This window comes from Corythoichthys intestinalis, chromosome 18 (genome assembly GCF_030265065.1).
Source record: "Corythoichthys intestinalis isolate RoL2023-P3 chromosome 18, ASM3026506v1, whole genome shotgun sequence".
In the NCBI taxonomy this organism is placed as follows: Eukaryota; Metazoa; Chordata; class Actinopteri; order Syngnathiformes; family Syngnathidae; genus Corythoichthys; species Corythoichthys intestinalis.
Window position 1 is genome coordinate 36,681,467 of NC_080412.1, and position 27,989 is coordinate 36,709,455.

Genomic DNA, 27,989 nt, shown 5'->3' on the forward strand with positions numbered 1-27,989 from the left:
AGAACTGAAAGTTACTTTTTCCACCAAATTTACCTCTACAATGAATAAAGAACTTGTTTCTTACTTTTGCACCAAATGTGTCTTCACGGAATGACAGCTTGTGGCTTGAAACACTCTCAAGTAGGGCAGCAGTTATCGGTTATTTTAGTAGAAGATCAATCAATGAACTAGTTCGAATAATCGGATAAGCAACATGAAAAATTAAAACACCTGAGCTAAGCATCAAACAGTACAAAAAATAATTACGAAATGATTAAATTGAATTACATTATTTATTAAAATTACATATTAAATTAAATACAAAATAAAATTCCCAAGTGTGTCTTCAAACTATGCAAAATTGCACTTAGCCTCAAACAGTATATATATAAAAAAAAAATAATAATAATGAGGATCCAAGTACAATAAAAGAACAATTGGTTAACTTACATAGCATTTACGGTAGCAGACTTCTGCTACCAAATTCTGTTCAAACTCATATTCCTACAAAAACAGCTAAATATACCTATAAACTAAATTACGAATGCATTCAAAAAACAAACTCAAACAAAAACTTAGCTTATGTTGGTCTTAACAGGGAGCAGCTGGATTCAGCCATGTAAAAAGAGTTATGTCATTTTCACTGCTGCCACAAGAGGGCAGTGTATCCACCCAAATCAATATCACTAAATGCAAACACTTTCAAAACACACCATTGCAACGTCACTTTAATTAAACGAATACTCAAAGCAGCAAAATTTAATTCTTTTTTCTAGGGCAGTCATAATTATCGCGTTAACGGGCGTTAATTTTTTAAATTAATCACGTTAAAATATTTGACGCAATTAACGCAGATGCCCCACTCAGACAAATTTAAATGACAGTCCAGTGAAACGCTCACTTGTTAATTGTTTTTTATGGAGTTTTGCCACCCTCTGCTGGCGCTTGGGTGGGACTGATTTTATAGGCTTCAGCACCCATGAGCATTGTGTAAGTAATTATTGACATCAACAATGGCGGGCTACGAGTTTATTTTTTGATTGAAAATTTTACAAATGTTATTAAAACGAAAACATTAAGAGGGGTTTAATATAAAACTTCTATAACTTGTAGTTCTTAAAAGAAAAATGTTAGTACAAGTCTTTCTATCCATGGATCGCTTTAACAGAATGTTAATAATGTTAATGCCATCTTGTTGATTGTTATAATAAACAAATACAGTCCTCATGTACCGTATGTTGAATGTATATATCCATCTTGTGTCTTTCCATTCCAACAATAATTTACAGAAAAATACGGCATATTTTATAGATGGTTTGAATTGCGATTAATTGCGATTAATTTTTAAGTTGTAATTAACTCGATTAAAAATTTTAATCGTTTGACAGCCCTACTTTTTTCTAATCTAATTACTCAAGTTAATTGATTAATCATTGCAGCACTACAAGTCACTTGTATCTCAAGGCATCACTGGTGTAATTAACTTGCCACATCGGTGTCTATGAAGGTGACAGCTAGCATAAGCGTCCATGCTGACGTGCTTCTTTGCTACAGGTTTCTTCATATTTGTGTTCCACTGTGCGGTGAAGGATGCCGTGAGGAGGCAATGGCGGACATACCTCTGCTTCGGGAAATTTAGACTGGCTGAGAATTCAGGTAAGACATTTCCACATCACCCAAATTGTTGCTTTTAACTCAAAAAATTTTAGAACCCCAAAGCTTTCAACAAACTCATCAAAATCTTACCTCATTGGACTCTACCCTTTTGCAGAATGGAGTCGCGCGGCACCACAGAAGAGGCCAAAAAAAGCACTTTCGTCACGTCCGTCCCCAGAGTCGTCGCAGTCTATCCTCACTCAGAACTTGGAGCTGACTCAGGGCATAGGTCAGTTCAAGGATGCTTTAGCAACAATAAGTTTCAAACTCCTCATATTGGAGATACATTTACTTGCAAACCCATCTGATATTATTCAGTGAATTCATGGTGATGCTGTGTTTCAGGAAATCTATTTGAAGACAGAATAATCACTGGTGACGAAGACCCTAACATAGATGTCGTCATCAACGAACTCAACAGAGAGCACAGAAGCCGTCAGAGAACATCACACAGTTCACACTCTAATACTTAGTAAATGACTAGTATTTTGTACATTTTATAGCATTTTCAATGGACACTGAAATTTCCTCCATTGTTTACTTGTCAGAATCTCTTAAAATGTTCTCTTTGCGAATGTAAAGCATGTGAATTTATGAAACAACTACCAAACCTCTGAGGCATCATGAATGTTGGGAGTAGACTTTTCACTGTAAAATATTGAGATTTAGCAAGTTATATTTTGTTTATTCATGAACAGAGAGTTCAGCGGTAAAATATGTTACATTGAAAATTGTCTATGTTCCAGTGTTGTTTTTGGCAGGCTTTTAATTTTTGTCTTAGTCTTTTTGACGAAAATACTTATTACTATTAGTCATATTGTAGTCATTTTTAAATGTGTTCGTCTTTGTTTCATTTTACTCAACGAAAACTCAAATTTTGTGCAGTTTTAGTCGACAATTGCTCAAAAAGTTTTAGTCCATGAATAAATACATTTTTCCAATAATTTTGAATGGAGTCGGCAGGGACACCACCATCTTTGTGATGATAATACACACTAAGAAGGAAAACAGTACAACATTTTCAAACTCATCTGGACGCCACAAACTAAATGTAAAAACTTTTCCGATAGTTTAAGACGACACTCACGACGCTAATGCTAACTCTACAAGTTACATTTAGTGTGTTATCATCAGTGTTGTTAATTAATAACTGCGTTAGAGTCAGGGGTCGCGTTAACCGAATATTTTCCGTCGTTGACCGGTTTTTTAAAAACGGTGACGGAAAAAACTGAAGTCCGTCCGTCATTTTGACAGGTTGCAAGTTACACCCCAGACCACAGGGTGGCGAGTGAGCATATTAATTAGCTATTGTCTCTCTTAATGCATGACGTCGTTGGCTATTCAGTCAGACTATTGTAGCGTCATCGGGGTCTGGCAGCGGCACCGTGATTGACACATCAACGCGAGGTTCTTATTGGTGCACCCGGTGTGCCAGCGCGTCATCCAATTGGTGGACTAGATTGCCGCCTGTGTATAGACCCCAATCACATAACGTCACAACTCAGCCCCCCCGGACTGGAGCCGCCATTTGTCCGTCAGCTCGTCATGTTTACACATTACCGCTACGTACATGCCTCCTATTACGGCGTGTTTTTCTGCTCGTTAACATTAATAATCAAAATGGTGAAGGCGTGTGTGGCGGTTGGTTGCAGTAACAGAGAAGATAGACGGAGAGACTTGAAGTTCTACCGTATTCTGAGAGACCCGAAGAGGAGAGCGAGATGGACTGCTGTAATTCGACAAGAAATCTGGGCACCAAACGATCACCACAGACTATGTAGTAGTCATTTTATATCTGGTAAGATGCATTTAATATATATTTAGAAGATTTTGGGCTGACAACCACAATTGAGATCATTGTGTGACGTTGGTGATTGGGGTCTATATAGTTGCCTCTTTTTCTTTGGGGGTGGAGTTGTTGTTTTGTTGGTGTTGTTGGCGGTAAGCAGAGTAAAAAGAGGGAGAAAAATACGACTTCCGTGTCTAATTTTTCGCTGCCAAGCAAGCATTACAATATTAATTAAAAATGAATGAAAACTAAATACTATTGAATATGTCATCATTATCATTTTAAAAATTTAAGTGACGGGTAAAAATAGATTATGACCGGATTTTTATGACCCTGTCAGTCAAAATGACAGACAACGAAAATGTCTAGCGCAACCTCTGGTTAGATTATAACGGCGTTATTTTTTTCAGGAGTAATATAATTAATTACTTTTCTCATCTTGGCAACGCAGTTACAGTTACTGAGGATGTAAAGGCGTGCGTTATTATGAGTTACTACGTTTGTTGAATGACGCGAGAAAAGTCTGAGACACGTACTCATGGAGATGAGAGAGCAGAGTGGGGGTGGGGAGGAGGGAAGGGAGTTGTGACGCCATTGCAAACGCGATGCTAGGTTGCTCCAATAATACCTGACTGTAGATGATAGCCTACAAACTATGCCCACATGAGGCTACGGTAGATATCACACGTATATATAACTAGATGCGAAATGATACTCGCCGGTGTTCGTAAACAGCCGCCATCTTGAAGCAGTAGACTTCTCAGGAAGGCTCTGTTGTAGTGAACTTTCCTAGCAAACCTAAGTAATTTTTAAAATCTAAAATACTCCTAAATTGTTAAAATCTTGACTTGAATTCATCTTTAAATAATGAAAGTTTTAAAAATGTCATAAATCGAAAGTAGACAGAAGGGAACTAATGCAATAACGGGAGCAAGTTTAACAATTTTAACGATTGATTCACAACATTAAATGACTTCCAAACATAGCAAAGGTTACTATGTTTTTTTGGGGGGGTGAAAAAAAAAAAAAAAAAAAAACATCAGACGTAACACCATCTACTTTGCCAAATAACTAGCTACTCTTACATTCAGGTAACTGAGATACGAACTCAATTACTTTTTGGAAGAATTTGTAACTGTAATTAAATACTTTTTTTAAGTAAGATTACCAACACTGGTTATGATAACTCAGCAAAGACTTTTAAAGCTTAAAGCAACATGGCATATCTAGCCAAGATAAGAAAACAAAACTTACCAAGCAGCCGGGGGGGGTAAGCACAGCACGTCACGGAAGTGACACGACCAAACACTGCGACAATGCGTGCTCTCTACACATACGATCACAAAATCTCACACATTGTGAATTTATGACGGCAAGTATGGAGACTTTTCATCACGTTCACATCTCATCAGACGAAAACTGGCATTCGTCTTCCAAGACACATTCTTAACTCGTCATCGTCACAGCATGAAAAAAATTGTTCGTCGCCGAACTATTTTTGTTATCGTCATCACTGACGAAAACACAGCTGTTTGAAGAAAAGTTAAAACAAAAAACAAAACAAAACAAAAAACAGCCATGAATTAATTAAGCCATGAATATTTAATCATTTGGCTTCATCTGTTTGAACCACTTTAGTTTTAATGTGACTGAGCCTTTGTCAGTCACTTAAACATAGTGTGGAGATAAATAAATGTCAGCTAGTCCCACAAGTCACTTGTAAACGTGCTACGCAAGCTACATTCACCGTCCTTCACATACACAGACCAGCCACAATATTCTAACCAACTAATCCAACATAAGAACTGTATGAACTCAGTGGCTGCCATTGACGGCGATGGACGTCCCGTGACAACGGTCAATGGCAACGACACCGAGGTATCATATATTGTATATTAATTGGTTTATTAAGTGGTCATCGTGTTGTGGCTAGTCAGTGTTGCACAATTTATTATATCAAAAGAAACCAATGTTGCAAATAAAACAGGTCATAAAACAACAAAGGTATATATTTTTTCCCTTTGGACATTGGAATCATTGGCTGTAATGCCAAGAAATTAAGATGGAAAGGAAAAAAAACCCAAATCAAATGAAAAATTAAAGTATTGAAACAAAACAAAAAAAAAGACTTAAAAGTAATTCAGTTGCTATCTTCTCATCAAAGGGCAAACAACAAACATTAAAAGAAGGGCAACTGTTTTCTCAGTAACATTGTCACATTTCAGTGTATCAGCTCACAGTTCAAACTTCTAACGAGAGCGTTCAAAAGAGTGCATACTTGTTAATATTAACGGGCCTTCAAAGTGATGCAAAAAAATGGACTTATTGGCTTGCAGCAAATAATACTTAAAAATTACAACTAAAAGGCTCGAGAGAACACACGTGTGGAGGGAAATGGGGAGTAGGGCAAAGACATAGGTTGTCAGCTGATCATTTGGAGTGTTTGGATGCTATGGATAAAGTGATGGATAAAGATTTAGAACCATATGATTTTCCAATATAGGGTCTGTGTGTTGTGCACTGGTACATAATTACAGTAAGCGTGTTCATGCTCAGAAGAAGAAGAAAGCCTGTACACATTCAGGAAGCTGGGGGGGCACTTGCGAATTGTCACTTCTTCCACACAGTGTAGAAAACCCAGCTGAAGCACAGTGTCAAGGATGGTGAAAAATAGCTTATGGGTTCACAGTAGTTATTAACCCTTTAACACCGAACATGTCGGCGGCGACATTTTTACGCATATCATCTTTGAAGCCTCGCGCCGCTGGTTGGGTCTCATATGAAATTGCGGAAGTTGAGGTCCACAACTCCACACCCGTTTTTACTTGAAGTCAATCGACCAAGTTAATTGGGAGGTAATGTCATTTGAGTTTTATTGCTCTCATTAAAAAAAAACATTAAAACGCTGCATGCACCATGTGTTGATGTCCATATTTCTATCATTTCTTGTCCTTTTTCAAAACCGAAAGAACCACAACAACCTACATATCCCATGAGCCATTGTGAGGTCATGAAGATGGACCTAATGTGAACAATTTTAATAAATTGCCAAGCGGGGCGGCACCTAAGGGAAGGGAGGCAGAATGCAGAATGAATCGAAAACTAAATTTAGTGCAAGCTAATGTATTATTTTATCAACTCAAGAAAGAGGATGAACCGGATTTGTCGTCGTTTTCCTCGGATGAGTCGGCGTCTCGGTGAGTGAGAAGTGGCAGCAGCGCAGAAACAGCGGAAGAGGACTGTGTGACGTAGGTCCGTGTACCGTTCAAGAGCAAACTTTGAGTCGCATGCCAAAAAAAAATTAACTGAACTAGTTTATTGTCAATATTTTTGAAAAGACTTTTTTTCCAATATCGTTTTTGATTTTTTTTTTCTTCACTATCAATCTTTTCAATTTGTATATAGATGTGTGTTTTTCGAGAAGGTTGACTGCATGGATATACTTTTGATAAGGTGATGGGTACAATCCAGGGGTCGCGTTAACCGAATATTTTCCCGTCGTTGACCGATTTTTTAGAACGGTGACGGAAAAAACTGAAATCCATCAGTCATTTTGACCGGTTGCAATTCACACCCCATACCACAGGGTGGCGAGTGAGCTTATTAATTAGCTATTGTCTCTCTTGATGCATGACGTCGTTGGCCTTATTCTGAAAAATGTCAAGGCAATTGAGTGTCCGAAGTTTCTTCAAAAAGCCCCAAAACGACAATGGTGTTGATAAAAGAGGTGAAAAAACAGGGACTGCACAAGCGGGCACGCAATTCAAGTCCATGCGCACCAGGAGGAAAGTGTGAGACTACGTTCAGGCCACAGCAGGTGAACTGTTAATTTCATTGTTCCATATGCTACATATGGTAGGCTACCTAACTACTGGGGCCACAGTTAGCTGTTTTTGTCACTGCGGAGAAAAAGTTACATATTCATCTGCTTGATGTGTGATGGCACGGTGTGGATTCTCTGTTAAGCTTGTTCGGACAGAATATTAATTTAAAATGAATGAAAACTAAATACTATTGAATATGTTGAAGCGGTATGCAGTGTTAAGAGTCTTGTTAGCTGTAGGCGCACTATCCTTGACCCCTCACTATCCACTCGCGGGGGCCTGCGCTTGTCAGTCACGTTCCTTATTCTCGCTATATGATTATACAACTTTAACATTTGTTAATAATACGCTCTGTGTGTAGTATCATCCATCGCTTTTCCTTTTTAAATAGGCACTTATAAGCGAACGCAAGAAGTAACAACGGGAACATTTTTAAACGGGCATTTCACGGGAGAGCATTTCGACTCTTCGGCCAATCATATAGCGAGAGCGAGTGGATAGTGAGGGGACCGCGCGCGGCTCTTAAGTGTCACGTGACTGTCGTAGCCGGTAACGTGCTCGGCCAAATGGACACACAAGTACGGAAGGTGAATTATGCCAAACAAAGGGTCACCACAATGTCATTATCATCATTTAAAAAATTTAATTGACGGGTAAAAATAAATTATGACCGGATTTTTATGACCCTGTCAGTCAAAATGACAGACAACGAAAAAGTCTAGCGCAACCTCTGGTACAATCCCTAACCTCTAGGGGTGTAACGGTACACAAAAATCTCGGTTCGGTACGTACCTTGGTTTTGAGGTCACGGTTCGGTTCATTTTCGCTACAGTAAGAAAACAAAATGCAAAATATAAATGTGCTAGTTGTTTATCACACTTTTGTGCTTTCAACAATAGGAACAGTATATACAAAGCTAGAATTCTGCTCAAAAAGTAGTGGGTATTTAAAGATAATAATCCAACAACAATTTGCCTTTCAGACCCCGCGTATTGGTCAGCTTTCTTTCAGAAAGAAAGAAGAAAAAAAGTCCTGTGCTAAAGAGAAAAGCAATCCCAATGACAAAGATTTTAACATGTATTTTACAAATGAAATGCCTCAATGAATTTTCTTATGAACAGTTTTCAAAAGCTTTATTGGTGGATTTTCTCAAGTTAAAGCGCCACACAACAGAAATTAATACATTTAATTGTGTAAGCAGGATCTGTCTATTATTATTATTTAATTGCAGGTGTTTTAGCTCATTTCATTTTATTTAAATGGGCTATTATTTATTTCATTATGTGTTTGTATTTTACAAATGTGATGTAGTATTCATTTATATTGTATATTTTATGTTGTATAACTTTAGTTCCTATGTGAATATTAGTTCCTACTTGTTTTGTTGTGGTCGGAGGGCTTTGTATTGAACACGGGGCCGTGTTGGTTATTATTATAGCAGAGAAGACAACTGTAAATCAACAAAGACAAGTCAACTGTGCCCCGATCTACCACTCAAGAGATCTGATGGACTCAAAAAGTAAGTTACGATTGCATATGAGTTTGAAAATCGACAGGATCCACCGTATTTTTACACGAGTGACTTCCGATGTTCTGTCAAAATTTGCTCCCTTATAAAATTTTGCTCCCAAAGCTTTTGTGGCACTGAAAAAGCCCTCTTTTACAATCAGTTGGACTCTCAATGTTATCCAAAGGTGCTAACTAAACTAGATACATCATAAACATACATGTGCAACACGAAGATGGCATAAATTAATACTTAACGACACAGCGAAGTCGTTTACAGCGAGAGCGCGGGGTGCAGTTGCTGAGTGCAGCTAACATGGTAGGATGTGTCTGAGAACTTTGCACATGTCTTCACACATGATCAAACTTTATTAAATATTCCTTTCTTTAAAGAAAGTTTGTAGTGTTTACTTTGGAATGGGCGCATTCATTTTTAACGTTACGCGCATGCGCAAAACCGCAAAGTAGAAATTTTTGATGGGTTGCAAAATTTGTCAGAATACCGGTCTGCTAGCTAGTAGTATTGACGCAGGTACGTAACTTGATCGACTTGCAGCCTCGAAAAATAAGTGTTACATTACGTCAGAAACTCGTTCGGTACGCCTCCGTTCCAAACAGACCACCAAGTACCGAAACGGTTCAATACGAATACATGTACCGTTACACCCTTACTAACTTCGCAAAGAGATATCCTTCAAACACTTTTTGTGTTAAGATATATATGGCGGAAAACACAGACAAGTCTGAAAAAGCAGTTTCTGCTATTTCACCCCTCTTTAAAATAAACTGCTGTATTTTAAGCCAAAAGAACTGTTGTGTTTGATAGAACAATATTTCTACATGCTGCCATAGCAGATTCATGGTGCATTAAGCCCCCAAACTATTTTTAATTTGTCCGTTTTACCCTGGAAACCCGTTTACAGACGTCGCGCAACCGCTTTTGTTGCAACCTGGCCATAAAAAGAGGGTAATGGTATTTATTCTTCGAAATGTCTGTCATGTTTAGCTTACAATCATAAATTGATGTTTAATATTTAGTTAAAAAAATAATTAAAAAACACGACTTTAAAAAATTGTTCACTCGCATATTTAAACAAATTACGACACAATGAAAAAATTGGCATCTGTAAAAAAAAAAAAAAAAAAGTCAAGAAATTCTACCTCATAACTATAGCTTAATTGTATTTTTTTCGTTACCGTCACATTTTCCCCAATATTTTAGATGATAATCGATCAAACAAAAAAAAAATTTGAATTTTTTTTTTTTAAAAGGGTAAATATATGAAAAAGAAAATCTTGACCACTCCTTGATGTCTGCGATTTCTGCATCGCGACCCTTGCTATATTACCATGTTTCACTGTAAAATCCCCCGAAAATCTGGCTGTGGCCATTCACAGCTGTGTCTTGACACTCTGCGATACATGCTACATGGAAATTTTGAATCGAAGCAAGGTAAGTTCACTATAATATCTCGTTAAAATCATGGTGTCTTTAATTATGCTCTCGTGTGCTCTCACCTCCAGTTCAGGTTATGCTGTTTAATTTTTTCTTTTTTTTTTTGTAAATGCCCTCCTGTTCAAAATTTTTCTTCCCTCAGAAAATTGAGATTTTAAGCTTTCCATTGATGTATCACACATGCATATAGAACAATTTTGACATTTGGCCAAATTGGGTGGTCTCAGAGCAGAACTTCAAGTCACCTGTTTTCCGCCATATGTATTTGTATTTTTTCCACTATTTTGCACTGTATATAACCTGTTTTGACAATGGTATGTGTAAAGGCCAAAAACGCCTATGACCATACCAGTATTATTATTTTTTCTTCTGTTGAATGTTTATCCTAACAAGTTGGATAAATATTATCAAGCTTCAAAACGGTTGGTCGAGCATGTATGGTTGTCAATGGGACATCAACATTATAAATTTTGACAAAAGATTTTGGGATTTTTTTTGTTGGTCTTTTGGGGTCTAAAATGTTGATCAGAATTGGTCAGTTAAGAAAACAGTTTGGACATAAAAAAATGACCCAAAACTGGCCATTGTGAACAATTGTTTCTTTGAAATATAAAGGCAACATCAAAAGCATGCACATTCCACCAAAATAAGGTGTTAAAGGGTTAAGTTACAGCAGAAATGCATGTAGTTTCCCCCCATTTTCCTTCATGTTCGTAGATTCCCGTGGAAGGATACAGCTCCATATAGGAGGGCACGCAAACCACTTTTTTGGAGAAGTCCACAGGACAGGAGAGTCTTCCAAGCTGCTCCTCATACTGACTCAAAGCCTCTGTTAGATTAGCGCTGTTGCCCTGACGATCAACAACAAAAAAAGAGCTGATATGATATTTAGTCGTCGTGCCCCAAGAACAGCTGAATGATGTAAATTTCCGCTCATTTCCATTTTGGTTACACCAAGATACTTTTTCCCTAATTACAAATACTTTACAAAGATAGTTCCCCTTGAACAGTCCATTTAACCATCACGTGTCAATTTTACGGATCATTTAAGCATTCATTTTGGAAAATCATAATTTATGAGTTGCTGGCTCTGCACCTCATCTCGTGCTTCATTTACCCAACTGATTAAAGCTGAAAGTAGACCATGACACCCTCCATTTCCATGGAAAATCCTCAAAATAAACTTGATTCAGACCACGATGTAAAAGCAGCTTTGTAATTTATGTTGAAATGTAAATCCCAAAAACTAAGTGGGAAACGATGCCTTTCTAAGATTCGTCAAAAATAGAGAAAACCATACCTACCTGGGTAAAATATTTCCCCGTAGGATGCAACATTTTTATCGACAGATCCAAAATGAGACGAAGGAACTCCCATGTTGAGTCTGCAACAACAACATTCATTTTCACAATGGATTATGCCACCTGTTGGAAAATTCTTAAGGACGTTTAACGTGAGCCTGGTGTGAAAGCGTATGCGGCAACCCATTCATTGTGTATTTGAGAGGGGGCTTCTCAGTGAAAGTGAACGGAGGGGGCCGTTTTCCTGAGTCGAGTGAATTTTTGCCGAGGGGCAGGGGCCAAAATATAAACTACAAGCGTAATGATCAGTGCTATCAGGCTTTTCGGCAGATGGCGACATGCAAATAATGGCCTCAGCACAAGCAATTAATGATGTATTTTTAGGGATGTCCCGTGATCGGAAATCGGGCCGATCGCACCATTTTTCAGAGGATCGGAATCGGGTGCAAAGGAGTTTTAATTTAAAAAAATAATAATTTGTTTTTCTGTTTCTTGCTGGTACAGCGCCAGACCCTCTCACCTTCCCTCCAGTGTGGCTAAACTGTCCAGCTTGCGTTTGGTATTTAAAGTTAACGATGATTGACAGGTTTGTAGCTTTGATCTTGTTAAAGAAGCTTGGTAGCTCTACTATCAAAGGCACAAATGTGTCAGCCATCATTAAATTTGCATAAGGGTGCTCTAGCAACTCATTGTGTAAGTGAGAGGCTGTTCTCGACAAGATGCGATCAGTACATCCGTAATATTTCTTCTTGTTGTTTGTTCTTATCCTCTTCAGTCTGCTTCCTTTCTTTCTGTCTCCCATACCCCATTCTTGTTCCCGGTTTTTTCCTAAAAAAACAACGAACAACCACAATGGGAGTACAGGTAGTCCCCAGATTACGACGGACTTGATTTATGCGATTTCGACTACGACGCCGGAGTATCGTCCCCCATTGTCTCCAGTCGTTTTTTTTTTTTTTTTTTAAGCTGAGTAAACAGTATCTTATTACAGCACTGAGCATCTTATTTTTAACTTTTTTAACTTGAGGCGTTCTGTCCTCACTAAACGTGAACTTGTTCTACTTGACAGACAGCAAACAAGGTAATCGTGGTTTTTGAAGCTTTCTCCGTCCTTCACTTTTGACAATTTGTAAAGCTGTAGCCCACATACAGTGGGGCAAATAGTGAAGTCCACCCACTTCCTGACAGCGTCTACGTCAAGATACGAGGCTCCTCCCATTTTGTGCTTTTCATACTAGGCTGCTGATAGTGTAAAAAAACCTCTAGAATGTAAACTCACCTTCTTCTGGTTCTGTAGATATCGGGACTGCAGTGAGGTCGTTAATGATGTAGTCAAACGTTCTTCCCTCTCGGACATACTTTTTGAGCACAGGCACACAGTCCTCCACGAGAATCTGACACATAACACATCACCCACTTGACTTATCGCCCAATATTGACACTTCAGATAAGGGCTTTAAGCCACACACAGTTTCATAGTGTTTAATGCTTGTGTGATAATGTGAGAGTGTAGACAGTGACTCTTAAAAATGTTTTTGCTCCAGTTCTTACTTGGTAACAGTCACCCTTGAGGTTATCCAGCACGTTGCCGCACGTCTTCCTCATGTACTTTTTGCACCCGTCAATCACCTTCTGATCAATGTGGTCAAGCTTGTCAAGGACCAAATGCAAAATCACACCGAAAACCAATACAGATTTTTTTTCTTATTGGCTGCCATTGACATTGATGGCAATCCTGTACTAATTATATATACACTCACCGGCCACTTTATTGGGTACACCATGCTAGTAATGGGTTGAACCCACTTTTGCCTTCAGAACTGCCTCAATTCGAGGCATGGATTCAACAAGGTGCTGGAAGCATTCCTCAGAGAGTTTGGTCCATATTGACATGATGGCATCACACAGTTGGTGCAGATTTGTCGGCTGCACATCCATGATGCGAATCTCCCGTTCCACCACATCCCAAAGATGCTCTATTGAATTGAGATCTGGTGACTGTGGAGGCCATTTGAGTACAGTGAACTCATTGTCATGTTCAAGAAACCAGTCTGAGATGATTCCAGCTTTATGACATGGCGCATTATCCTGCTGAAAGTAGCCATCAGACGTTGAGTACATTGTGGTCATAAAGGGATGGACATGGTCAGCAACAATATTCAGGTAGGCTGTGGCGTTCCAACGATGCTCAATTGGTACCAAGGGGCCCAAAGAGTGCCAAGAAAATATTCCCCACACCATTACACAACCACCACCAGCCTGAACCGTTGATACAAGGCAGGATGGATCCATGCTTTCATGTCGTTGACGCCAAATTCTGACCCTACCATCCGAATGTTGCAGCAGAAATCGAGACTCATCAGACTAGGCAACTTTTTTCCAATCTTCTATTGTCCAATTTCGATGAGCTTGGGCAAACTGTAGCCTCAGTTTCCTGTTCTTAGCTGAAAGAAGTGGAACCTGGCATGGTCTTCTACTGCTGTATCCCATCTGCCTCAAAGTTCGACGTACTGTGCGTTCAGAGATGCTCTTCTGCCTACCTTGGTTGTAACGGGTGGTTATTCGAGTCACTGTTGCCTTTCTATCAGCTCCAACCAGTATGGCCATTCTCCTCTGACCTCTGGCATCAACAAGGCATTTCTGCCAACAGAACTGCCTCTCACTGGATATTTTTTCTTTTTCGGACCATTCTCTGTAAACCCTAGAGATGGTTGTGCGTGAAAATGCCAGTAGATCAGCAGTTTCTGAAATACTCAGACCAGCCCTTCTGGCACCAACAACCATGCCACGTTCAAAGTCACTCAAATCACCTTTCTTCCCCATACTGATGCTCGGTTTGAACTGCAGGAGATTGTCTTAAACCATGTCTACATGCCTTAATGCACTGAGTTGCCGCCATGTGATTGGCTGATTAGAAATTAAGTGTTAACGAGCAGTTGGACAGGTGTACCTAATAAAGTGGCCAGTGAGTGTACATATAAATAAACATATAAATATATTGTTAATCATTATTGTATTTTTTTTCTACATTTAACATTGGCAACAGAGGTCCAAACCATTTCGATTCTAAATGGATTGGACCTCTAGCGCCATCAATGCCAGCTGATGAGTTAAATGAGTGCCCTGAAAGTAGTGCTGAAACGATTAATCGTTTAACCCGAGTAAAATTTGTTTAGAAAAAAAATGCTTCAAATCAAATTTTGCTGCTTCAAGGATTCGTTTCATAGTGACGTTGTAATGTTTTGTTCTGAAAGTGTTGCATTTAGTTTAATTGATATGGGCAGTGAATATGCCATAACTCGTCTAACTGAATCAGCTGCTCCCTGTTAAGACCAACATAATGTATATTATTGTTAGAACTAATATTTTTGTTTATGCCTTTTTTATTTTGTTTAGAAGTATACTTAGCAGTTTTTTTGTGGGAATATGTGTTTGATCGATACAAGTTAGCCAACTGCCATTTCAGATCTTAGATCCTCATTAAAAAATATATATATATTGTTTGTGGCTAAGCTGAGGTATTTTATTTTAAAATGCATTTATTGCTCTTGTGAAATGAAAGTGTAATTCTGCCTAATTTTATTTTGTATTCACATTTAATGATCTTCTGAAAGTGTAATCTTAGCAAGTTAAAATAATCATTATTGCAAACATAAAGGCTTGTTTATTTGTGTTACATATCCTAAAAGTTATTCAGCAACCCATTTAATGTTCATAATTCGATTACTTGAACTAATTGATAGATTATAGATTCACTGAATATTTGATAGGTGCAGACCTACCTGCACAAAATAAAACAAAAAAAATCCTAATTTGTGCTTGAAAGGGTTAAACTTGAACATTGACTTCATAATGATATTGACGGGACACGGAGGGCGGGGCCGATTAATATGGGGCCTATCTCCATCAAAGCTAACCGAGTGGTAACCCAGTTAAAAAGCTTTTTACTGTAAAAATTCTTGTGAATAAATGCTTAAATCCCTGAATTCTTAATAGATATGGACGTAAAACAGTCTAGATTCTTTGTTAAAAGAGCAAAGAACCGGGCAGTTAGCATTTATTTTATGTAAATATGTCGAATGTGCTGCTAGTCTTTAAGCCACTGTAGCGCCGCCTTATCACCACAAAGAGCTTTTTATGTTGAAAATTCTTGTGAATAAATGCTTAAATCCCTGAATTCTTAATAGATATGGACGTAAAATAGTCTAGATTCTTTGTTAAAAGAGCAAAGAACTGGGCAGTTAGCATTTATTTTATGTAAATATATCGAATGTGCTGCTAGCCTTTAAGCCACTGTAGCGTCGCCTTACCACCACAAAGAGCTTTTGATGTTGAAAATTCTTGTGAATAAATGCTTAAATCCCTGAATTCTTAATAGATATGGACGTAAAACAGTCTAGATTCTCTGTTAAAAGAGCAACGAACCGGGCAGTTAGCATTTATTTTATGTAAATATATCGAATGTGCAGCTAGCCTTTAAGCCACTGTAGCGTCGCCTTATCACCACAAAGAGCGTTTAATGTTGAAAATTCTTGTGAATAAAGTCTTTATTGATATGAACGTAAAACAGTCTCGATTCTTGGTTAAAAGCAACAAAAACGGGCAGTTAGCATTTATTTTACGTAAATATTGCGAATTATGACGCCAATGTCGTCGCGGTTAATTTCTCCCATTGATTTTTTTTCACAACGTTTCAAAATGCATGCACGGTACAAAAAATATAATAATTACCTTGAATCCTCGAACAAATCACTCCTGAGACAATCCTTCCTGCTTGTATGCGGTACAGCTTTTGTACTTTTTTAACCTAAATCCGGCGTTGGATCGCTGCATGTGTTGTATAACTGCGACCGACTGCGAATAACTGAAGTGGAATGTGGGACGGCCACCTACTTGAAGGCATAGTGTCTGGGGAATGTGTCCTGTCAATATCATTATGAAGTCTATGACTTGAAAGGGTTGTCGATAAGTTATCATCTTTCAGTACCAAGTTTACTAGTAACAAGTTTAAGCAGGAATACACGCAAAGTGTTGCAAAAAATGTTCATATCTGCATTTAAGTGAAACAGTCAAGGATATCTCCACCATGGTGATCATCTTTGGCTTTTGCTTGACTGCCTGAGCTAGGATGCCTCCGTCCCCTCCTCCTAAAATGAGCACCTCTTTGCCGGTGTAATCCTCCTTTCCGCTACCCATAATGGCTTCCGTGTAGGGCATGTCGCTCTCAGCCAGATCTGTGGGGTGAAATCATTATCAAAACACTACTTATACACGTCTGTAACACTCCATTCTGTCAGAGGGCTATACACACTTACTGACATCTCCATTCAGGACCAGCATGTTCCCGAACTGCTGCGAGTGCAATATTTTAATATTTTGGTATGCAGAGTCTTCGTCGTACAACACGCGATCGATGTCGTATTCAGTCAGCCTTCCGTCTGTGGTGGGCCAGTAACGGTCTACTTTGGCTCCTCGGATGAGAGGCGGGAGCCTTGTGACAACAACGCGGAATCATCACGAATGCAGCGTGAGGCGATGCAGCAAATTGCTTTAAGGACCTTACCTCTTAATGCGCGTTATCTTGTCATTCAAGAGAACCTTTAGTTTCTTCTCCAGTGTATTTAAAAGCTGAAGAAATAAGTTGAAGAAAGTGAACAAGGCCACTTTGCGCATGCGTGTTGTTAAATGTACCTGTTACAGGTCTGACAATACAGTCCCTGACAAAAGTCTTGTCGCTTATCCATTTTGTAGAAACAATTGCTAATAAACCTGACTTTTAATTATGCAATTGGTTTCAGAAATGGCTCATATGAAAGCTAAGGCCCTCCCAAATGATGTTGAATGTACAAAAATATATTTGTTTCACTGAAAAAAGATTCATCATTTATTGAAGACATAAAAGGCCAAATTTTGGCAAGACAAAAGTTTTGTCGCCTACAGAAAGTAGTGTGAAAATTGGACAAAAAATGTACTTCAAATACAAAAATATGTTACATAACATAAGCGAATTAAGTAGTAGTGCTGTGAGATCCACATTAAATATTTTGTATGACTTCCATGGGCTTTGGCAAGGATTCATACAATTTATTAATGTAGTCATCAGGAACATCAAAGAAAACAGTCTTGCATGCCTCCCAGAGTTCATCAACATTCTTGGGTTTCGTCTTCCATGCTTCCTCTTTCATCCTGTTCATGTCTGGTGACTGGGCTGGCCAGTCCTGGAGGATCTTGATCTTCTTTGCCTTGAGGAACTTTGAGGTAGAGATTGAAGTATGCGATGGATCACCATCCTCCTGCAGAATTTGTCCCTTTTTATGGTTAGAAATGTAAGTGGCAGCTATGATTAGTTGATATTTCAGACTATTTATGATGCCTTCCACCCTGCAGATCATTTGCACACCCCCATACTGGATGTAACCCCAGACCATGATTTTGGTAATGATGTAACCCCCAAACTTCACTGTTTTCTGAGTGAATCTCGGATCCATGCAGGCTCCAGTAGGTCTCCTGCAATATTTGTGGCGACTGTGGTGTAATTCAATGGAAGATTCACCTGAAAAATCCACCTTTTGCCACTTTTCCAGCGTCCATCCTTTTGACAGGCAGTGGGCCTTGGCAAATGCCACACGGTTTTTTAAATGTTTGCATCCTGAGAGATAAATAGTCTGAAATATCAACTAATCTTAGCTGCCTCTTACATTCCTAACCATAAAAAGGGACAAATTCTGCAGCAGGATGGTGTTCCATCGCATACTGCAATCTCTACCTCAAAGTTCCTCAAGGCAAAGAAGATCAAGATCACCAGACATGAACATCCTTGAGCATGTCTGGGGTAGGATGAAAGGGGAAGCATGGAAGACAAAACCCAAAAATGTTGAACTTTGGGAGGCATGCAAGACTGCTTTCATTGATGTTCCTGATGACTTCATCAATAAATTGTATGAATCCTTGCCGAAGCCCATAGAAGTCATTTAAAATATTAAAATTTGGATCTCACAGCACCACTATTTAATTCGCTTATGTTATGTAACATATTTTTGTATTTGAAGTACATTTTTGTCCAATTTTCACACTACTTTCTGTAGGCGCCAAAACTTCTTTCTTGCCAAAATTTGACCTTATAGGCCTGTCGCGATAACAAATTTTAGTGTGCGATAATTTATTTCATAAATTATTGCGATATGCGATATTATTGCACCCCCCCAATTTAAATTTTTTTTTTTACAATAACACTGTGAGAATACACTATATATTAATAGATCATGTACACCCATTTAAACGCAATAAATGTTTACTCTTAAATTCAAAAATACTTTTTATGAAAAGACAACAATATTAATGCTGCACAGAAACACAGAAGAAATAAAATGTGTTTTTTAAGAAAAATAAAATTCCACTTAATAATTTAAGCATCTAGGCAAATTAAAACGTTTTCTCTCATAGCATTTGCTATGGCGTTTCATGTGTAATACAGTGGTACCTCTACATACGGAGTTAATTCGTTCCAGGAGCTTGTTTGTAAGTTGAAATGGTCGTATGTCAAGCAGGATTTTCCCTTAAGAATACATTATAATTCCAATAATTCGTTCCACAGCCCAAAAACCCACACTACATCCTAAATAAATACTGCTGTTACTATTGCAAATAGCAATTACAAAGAGCAAAACAAATCAAATATGAATAAAAATCAGAATAACAATAATATAATAATAGCAATAATAACAATAATACACTACAGTACCTGTAATTATGTAACAAATCTGCTTCTAATGTGGCGGACTTTTTTTAGTGTACCTGAACGCACCGCATAATGTGGCGGACTTTTTTTTAGTGTACCTGAATGCACCGCGGGGCTGACGGTGAGCAGGAAAGCGCTATTTTACTTTCTGTTTCGATCCTGGCGTCAACAGCAGTGGACACTTAGCGAGTTGATGGAATAAATGATATGATTTGAAACCTGACGAAGCTGGCGATTTCTTAGGCGATGTTACCACAATAAGAACTGTCACCTTAACTTATAAAGACTGGCGAACGGAGGGGGACCGCCGGCCAAGATCGGCATTCTACGACCCAGTTCATGGATGCAAAGTTATATTTTGCTATCATTAACGTCTTCATTTCAATAGTAAGCGTCACCTTTTCTTTTTTTTTTCTCCACCTGCACTAAACTTAAACTGCACTAAACTAAAAACAGAACTAAAATGCATTTTGCGTAGTTGGTAACAAGGAAGCCGAACTTTTAACAGCACGTCAGCCGCACGTGCGCACGCAGGTGCACGCGAGGCGATAAATCGCAGCGGAAAAATTATCGCCTTCATTTTTATTTACCGTGCGATAAATGGAATTATTGCATGTTGCGAAAGGCTTAACCTTTAGGTCTTCATTAAATGATAAATCTTTTTTCAGTGAAACAAATATATTTTTGTACATTCAACATCATTTGGGAGGGTCTTAGCTTTCATATGAGCCATTTCTGAAACCAATTGAATAATTAAAATTTAGGTTTTTAGCAATTGTTTCTACAAAATGGATAAGCGACAAGACTTTTGTCAGGGACTGTATATCGAAAAGGTGATATTTTGCAACACTTTGTGACCCAAAAGGTTATCATTATGCTCCCACCAAAAATCCATATATTGTTTAAAAAAAAAAAAAAAAAAAGAAAGAAAGAGGTTGCTACCGAAATCTTCCATTAGAATAATGTCTACGTTGATAGCGCTAGACTTCAATTCATTTTGACTGGATTGGACGTCTAGTGCCGTCAATGGCAATGAAACCAGAGCAATTGCAGCCAGTCTTGTGGGCATTTTGATTTCCAGATCCATGTATTGATAATTGTTGTATCACCATATCATGAGATCATCGTTATCGTGAACCTTGTATCGCAAATCGTATATCGTGAGCTACCTAGAGGTTCCCAACCTTAGTACCTACTAGTGATGCACGATAATACATTTTTCAACCGATACCGATAACCGATAATTTCCTCCTCATTCCAACCGTTAACCGATAATGTCAAGCCGATAATTCTATTAAAAGATTTATGTAAAATTTTAAAGGATACACAAAAGAAAATATTACTGTGCAAAAATGTAATTTATTGCTCTTTTTTTCAACATAAAATATGAACAAGTCGTCAATTCAAACATCTAAATAATGACAGATTGTCTGACATTGTGTAATGGTAAACTTTTGGCAACAATTACTTACAGAGTAAATACCTAAGTTGTACAAAAATGCCTTTAAAAGTAAGCCATTCCTAATATATATAACATTAATATACTGCAAAACACACCTCCTTGAAACTAGTCAGTTTTAAGTGTAAATCTATTGGCAATAAGTGAAATTATCTGCCATCGCTTCAAGTGTATTTCTCTCAGATTTCTTGGAAGAAAAATAGCTAGCTGAAAATAATCTTAACAGCCTTGTTTTAAGCAATACATTATTGTACTTAATCCTAAAAAAAAAAAAAAAAAACTTGGAAGGAGGAAAGATTTTGAATAATATTTGTAGCTACAGAATGTTGATTTAAGAATTTGATTATCTACTGTTACTGTAATTGATTAGAGAAATAAGTTAAATAATTTGAAAAGTGATTGCTAATGTTATATGCTTTGTTGCACACTGTGAAAATGATTACCTCAAAAGAGCGAGATGTCATGTACCCATTCTGCAGCGCTTTGTTTACATTTGCGGCTTTCACGACAATTGCTTTACAGCAGCTAAACTGATGCACGGCAGTACTATTTGGACGGAGTTAGAGCTCGCATCCGCGTGCGTGTTGTTTTGTGCCTGAGTTTTGTTAAGCCGAAAATAAAGGCAGCGTTACAAAGTCATCTGACCGCTCGTCATTTTACATACTGAATGCATTATTGATCGGCTGACTTCGTTTTCTCCATGTTTGAATTATCATCTAACCACTGTGCCGTCATGATAAGCTTGCTTACTGGACATCACTTTTTCATGAAGAATGGTGGTCTTATAAACTGCATTTTTTTTTATCCAGGGTTTTGGTTCTCGGGTCATTTAGGTAAAAAAAAAAAAAAAAAAAAAACGTGACTCAACTCGGCGGCGGCGGCAGCTACGTTCGTACCGGATAATCCGCCCGCCCCGGCCGGTTCGCCGTGGCGTATTCGGGGCCTGGCTCTGCTCACACGCCGTGAGGGAACGCTCGAGAAACCGGGGTGTTCGCTGGAGGTCCTGAAGCCGGGGAACCGGGCTCTGCCCGCCCCGCCGACGGTGAGGCGGCGGCGGCCTGCCGGACCGGCCAGAGCGGCGGGCTCCGTCAGAAGACGGCTACTTGCCGGCTATCGGTCTCCAGTCGTGCCGGTGTTTAGCCTTAGATGCGAATTTACCACCCGGCTTGGGCTGCATTCCCAAACAGCCCGACTCTGTATTGTCACAAGCCCCGTAGTTTAGCTTGTGTTTACAATAGCCTTAGCATTCCCGCTAGCAGCAGCCTCGTTTTCGTTCCAAAAATCTTTGTGATGCAGTTTTAAATGGCTGCTGGGTTAGTGGTTTTGAATGAGGACGCTTTCTTTCTGCCTCGTGGAACTTCTACGGTACGTTTCGCAGATGGCTAGAGTGTCGGTTTTTTTTAGTAACAGCCCCAATAATATTCAACTACTTCTTGTCGTGTAACTCCGCCTCCTCAACCCCTCCTCCCTCAGGGGCTTCAGAGAGGGGAGGGGTTGAGGAGGCGGCGTGCTGAATTCTTCGGTTGCGCACATTTGGAGGTTAAATCAAGTATATAATTATCGGATTGCATTATCGGTTGAATTTTTTAATTATCTGGATTATCTGTGTGACGTCATAATTGCAATTATCGCCCGATAATTATCGGTGACCGATATTATCGTGTATCTTTAGTACCTACATTGTCTAGTTGTGCGATGTTATCCCCTTCATAACACTGCAAGTCAATGGTGAGCAAGCCATGGGCATGCACCCGCAGAATAACGAGCCTGGATGGAAAAAGGAGGAGAAATCAACATAAATCAATACACAGTTTACGATGATAAGACTGTTTATTCTTAAATATTTACCTGCCGTTCTTTCCGACAAAGGTGGCGAGATACCCGCGCCCGTCTGTGTCATGTATGGTCTCTGTCATTTCCTGCTCGTGGAATATAGACAATAGGCTCGGGACTGTTGAGGCAGAGTCAACTGGAAACAACACAAGGTGTAGACGGCGGGAGAAAGTTACTTTTTCATTTTATCAAAACTAGACATGTGCCAGTTACCGGTTTCAAGGTATACAATGGCATGAAAACTTCACGGTTTCAAAATCACTAAAATTTTCCGTCGTGCCGTTCTTACGGTATTGGCTATTTTTATGTCCCAAAAGGTAGAAATCCCTTGCTTGCCGCCGCAGGGCTTATCTCTGCCCCTCAGGTTGTTGCTCAGTGAGACAGAGACTCAGCTGTGCTACACAATGGCTGGAGGAGGTGGAACACTTGAACATTTCCCCCATCAAAGAAAACAAAGTCGTTGGTATGGGAGTACTTTGGATACAGAAAAGTTACAGATGGCCACAGCTGAGAGAAAGTGGGTCAACCGACATGTAAAACATGTTTGTGAAGGTTGGCTGCCAGAGGAGGCAATTCCTCCAATATGATTTTTCATTTTTGTGACCACCCTTCGCTTTTTACAAAATTAAAGGTTAGTAAACGCTGTTATGAACCATTCCCACCAGCTACGACAGTACTCTCCAGCGTGTTTAGTGTGTCTAGCGGTGGTAAAACAAATATGGAAATTGGACAATTATTCAATTATTTGGGTTCCGATAATAATGTTGAGCTGTGGCTGAGGACTCACCTGAAGGACGGCATTTTTAAAAAAAAATTATTTTAACATTACACTTATGCTCTTATTGGCTAATATGTTGTTTTTTAAAAAAAATCCCATTCAATGAAAAAAAAGCGTGCTGTCAAATTTATCACTTTAACGGGTGGTAATTATTTTTTTTAATTAATCGCGTTAAAATATTTGACGCATTTAACTAGGGCTGCCGCTATCGAATATTTTAGTAATCGAGTAATCGACTGAAAATTCTATCGATTAATCGAGTAATCGGATAAAACATTTTTTTTTTTTTTTTTTTTGGTAAAGAGCAATTTTTAAATATACATGAGAAAAAAAAGACATCTAATCCAATATTGAACCATTTTCAGTCAATCAATGTCTTTATTTTTTTATGTACATTGTTGAAAACAGCCAACAATTGCATCTCAGATGTGACTAGAAAAAAATTTCACTGCTTTCACTCAAAAAACTTCTAGATCTTATCAAAAAAAAAGTTTACCTAAAAATGTAATTATGCTTGATAACACACATCACTTGAAAGCTACGCGTTTTTCCCACGTGTTTCAATTGAATTTCCATTTGTGTCAAGCTATTTTTAAGTTCTAGTTAAGTTTTAAGTTAGTCTAAACTAGTGATGCACGATAATGCATTTTTCAACCGATACCGATAACCGATAATTTCCTCCTCATTCCAACCGATAACCGATAATGTCAAGCCGATAATTCTATTCAAAGATTTATGTAAAATTTTAAAGTATACACAAAAGAAAATATTACTGTGCAAAAATATAATTTATTGCTCTTTTTTTCAACATAAAGTATGAACAAGTCGTCAATTCAAACATCTAAATAATGACAGATTGTCTGACATTGTGTAATGGTAAACCTTTGGCAACAATTACTTACAGAGTAAATACCTAAGTTGCACAAAAATGCCTTTAAAAGTAAGCCATTCCTAACATATATAACATTAATCCGCTGCAAAACACACCTGCCTTAAAACTAGTCAGTTTTAAGTGTAAACCTATTGGCAATAAGTGAAATTATCTGCCATCGCTTCAAGTGTATTTCTCTCAGATTTCTTGGAAGAAAAATAGCTAGCTGAAAATAATCTTAACAGCCTTGTTTTAAGCAATACATTATTATACTTAATCCTAAAAAAAAAAAAACTTGAAGAAGGAAAGATTTTGAATAATATTTGTGGCTACAGAATATTGATTTAAGAATTTGATTATCTACTGTGACTGCAATTGAGCAGAGAAATAAGTTAAATAATTTAAAAAGTGATTGCTAATGTTTTTTGCTTTGTTGCACACTGTGGAAATGATTACCTCAAAAGAGCGAGATGTCATGTAACCATTCTGCAGCGCTTTGTTTACATTTGCGGCTTTCACGACATTTGCGTAACAGCAGCTAAACTGCTACACGGCAGTACTATTTGGACGGAGTTGGAGCTCGCATCCGCGTGCGTGTTGTTTTGTGCCTGAGTTTTATTAAGCCGAATATAAAGGCAGCGTTACAAAGTCATCTGACCGCTCGTCATTTCACATTCTGAATGCATTATTGACTGGCTGACTTCCTTTTCTCCATGTTTAAATTATCTTATAACCACTGTGCCGTCATGATAAGCTTTCTTACCGGACATCACTTTTTCATGAAGAATGGTGGTCGTATAAACTGCATTATTTCTTTTATCCAGGGCTTTGGTTCTCGGGTCATTAAGGTAAAAAAAACAAACTGTCTCGTCTCGGCGGCGGCAGCAGCTACATTCGTACCGGATAACCCGCCCGCCCCGGCCGGTTCGCCGCGGCGTATTCGGGTCCTGGCTCTGCTCGCACGCCGTGGGGGAACGCTCGAGAAACCGGGGTGTTCGCCGGAGGTCCAGAGGCCGGGGAACCGGGCTCGGCCCGCCTATGGCGAGGCGGCGGCGGCCTGCCGGACTGGCCAGAGCGGCGGGCTCCGTTGGAAGACGGCTACTTGCCGACTATCGGTCTCCAGTAGTGCCGGTGTTTAGCCTTAGATGCGAATTTACCACCCGCCTTGGGCTGCATTCCCAAACAGCCCGACTCTGTATCGTCACAAGCCCTGTAGTTTAACTTAGTGTTTACAATAGCTTTAGCATTCCTGCTAGCAGCAGCCTCGTATTTGTTCCAAAATTCTTTGTGATGCAGTTTTAAATGGCTGCTGGGTTAGTGGTTTTGAATGAGGATGCGTTCTTTCTGCCTCGTGGAACTTCTACGGTACATGTTTTGCAGATGGCGAGAGCGTCGTTTTTTTAGTAACAGCCGCCATAATATTCAACTACTTCTTGTCCTGTAACTCCGCCTCCTCAACCCCTCCTCCCTCAGGGGCTTCAGAGAGGGGAGGGGTTGAGGAGGCGGCGTGCTGAATTCTTCGGTTGCGCACATTTGGAGGTAAAATCAAGTATATAATTATCGGATTGCATTATCGGTTGAATTTTTTTATTATCTGGATTATCTGTGTGACGTCATAATTGCCATTATCGGCCGATAATTATCGGTGACCGATATTATCGTGTATCTTTAGTCTAAACTGTAAGTAATGATAGGATTTTGAGTTCTGCACTGTTCAAAATAAATGTATGATACCTGCTGAGCACATTAGGGACCAGTGCTACTTGGTGTTTTATTCAGCAATGACTACTGAGCGAAAACTGACAGTTAGCTTTATTATGTTTTAATTTTACACCCTCATCACTCTACAGCGCTGTGTTTTTACAGATTAAATAAAGCCTGTTTCCGGTTCCGAACTATTCCAGATTCCGATTCTTTTAAGAGGCAGGGTCAAAAAAAAAAAATGTTTTAAATGCAGGGTCCAAAAAATTGCATAGTTTATTTTAAAGTCTTAACTTCTCGACGTTTTTTGAAATTAAATGAACTTCTCACAGGGCTAATTATAACTTGTATATAAATATCTGTCTTTAAATTCGAGCAATTTTTTTTTCCGCTTGGTGGTCAGGGCATCGAAACAAGGAATCGAAATTTAAAAATCGGACGATTCCGGGAGCATCGGAGTGTTAGAAACGGTTCCCATCGATGCTCGATGCCCAACCCTACTACTAAACATTAAAAACAGCAAATATGGCGGAATGTCGGCTTTAATTTACTGTTTTAATAATATTTTTAAACTAAATATGTTGAATGTTTCCACTTTTGTGCCTTTTTGAACAAAATAAAAATGCGATTGCTTCGAGTGCGCGGGCATATTTTTTTCCAGGTTGAGGAGCTTGGTGGGGTCAAAGTGCATCATTCGCTGTCACCTTGTAAATCTGCACTGCCCCCTACGGCTTGGCATGAATACTACATCGTTTTCATGCGGAATTGCGACATTGTTCGAATAGAGACGGGCCCATATACATTTCTAATTTCAAATTTTTCGTATTCTCAGAGAGTCACCATGTAAACGACCCCTATATTACTACACAGAACCATATTCACCAATTAACTGCAACCGCACGACATATGAAATTGAAATCAAAACAATTATGGGCCATTTAGTCAGAAAATTGTTTTGTAGCTTGGGGATTTTTGCTAAAAAAAACAAACAAACAAACAAGTCTTTCAACTTTTGCTGGGATTTAAGACGAGTGAGGGCAGGTCACAATGTTGCCTTCAGCACTAAAATACAAGGCAGCACTTGTGGCAGGGACACAGAGATACTTATGGGCTATTACACTGGACAGCCATATTGCTCTTGATCCTTCTTTTGCCTTTTTCAATCAGACTATTATTCTTCCAACAGTTTGTTGTACTCGTTTCAGTAAAAGTAAATACCAGGGCTAAAGATGACAAATGTATCATACCAAGATGTAATCTCCCTTAGGTCCAAAGATTAGGGGAAAAGACACAGGTCCATCCAGTTGAGTCAGTTCGCAACCAGTAATGTGAATTTTTTCTTGAAACTGTGAAGCCCTTTGAGACATTGTTTTGATTGAAAATACTAAGGAGTTACACCTAATAGGAAAAAATAATTTCAAATACAATCAATTGCCGTGATAGTTTTGGTCACTAGTATGGTTGTATTACAAATATAACCGCATTTCATGTCGATTTAATCGAAAAGAAACATTGTTTGTTTCCCTATATTCCAATTAATGTACGACAAATTTCACTTACTTCCGGTATATGAACACAAGATGGCGCTGCCATCATCACCAATGACAGAACTACAAAATATGCCATGAATAGCGTTTAACAAAACTGACCGACAAATGGCGCATAAATTGAAAGTGTGACTTTTAAAATCTTCCATAACCTATTTGCATCCAATATTGAGCGCCTGGAGCATACATGTCACGTTCACGTACATTTTATCGACGGCGTCTCATTCAAATCGATTTAACATTTTGAAGGGCACTGACACTCACATCGTAGCAGGTTAACGACCATGGGATGCTAGCCGGCTAGCTTAGCATGCAGACCACTACACCACCAACATCATAGTGCGGGGACCTGCCTCTTACCTGCCGTGGAGAGGCTGAAGTCGAGAGTATAGTGTCGCAGTGCCATGTTTGGAGGCAGCCGTTATCCATTCCTGGCACAGGCAGGCGCAGTGAGTGTGCGTTTAAGTGCAGAGACGGAGAGAAGGGGAGGGGAGGGCCCTGCTACACCGGCCCCGGACGAGACGAGAGTAGCTGAATGAGTAGTCAATGCG

At 38.9% G+C, this 27,989-nt stretch overlaps 2 protein-coding genes across 2 annotated transcripts in view; one reads left to right on the forward strand and one right to left on the reverse strand.

The window, feature by feature from the left end:
* Nucleotides 1-3,534, forward strand: part of LOC130906623 (adhesion G-protein coupled receptor G2) — a 34,569-nt gene extending 31,035 nt beyond the window's left edge. The window contains exons 27-29 of the mRNA XM_057821123.1: nucleotides 1,534-1,635; nucleotides 1,751-1,864; nucleotides 1,981-3,534. Of these exons, the coding sequence (XP_057677106.1) occupies nucleotides 1,534-1,635; nucleotides 1,751-1,864; nucleotides 1,981-2,108 (344 nt within the window). The 3' untranslated portion in view covers nucleotides 2,109-3,534. The remainder of the gene's footprint in view (nucleotides 1-1,533; nucleotides 1,636-1,750; nucleotides 1,865-1,980) is intronic.
* Nucleotides 306-27,981, reverse strand: sms (spermine synthase). The gene is made up of 11 exons (XM_057821124.1): nucleotides 27,799-27,981; nucleotides 22,557-22,677; nucleotides 22,388-22,475; nucleotides 17,075-17,139; nucleotides 16,827-17,002; nucleotides 16,589-16,745; nucleotides 13,063-13,150; nucleotides 12,791-12,905; nucleotides 11,515-11,594; nucleotides 10,946-11,061; nucleotides 306-6,065 (listed from the first exon to the last, which is right to left on the reverse strand). Exons 1-11 carry the CDS (start codon nucleotides 27,842-27,844, stop codon nucleotides 6,035-6,037), a joined length of 1,083 nt encoding a protein of 360 aa, XP_057677107.1. The 5' UTR covers nucleotides 27,845-27,981; the 3' UTR covers nucleotides 306-6,034.
* Nucleotides 27,982-27,989: the final 8 nt, after the last annotated feature.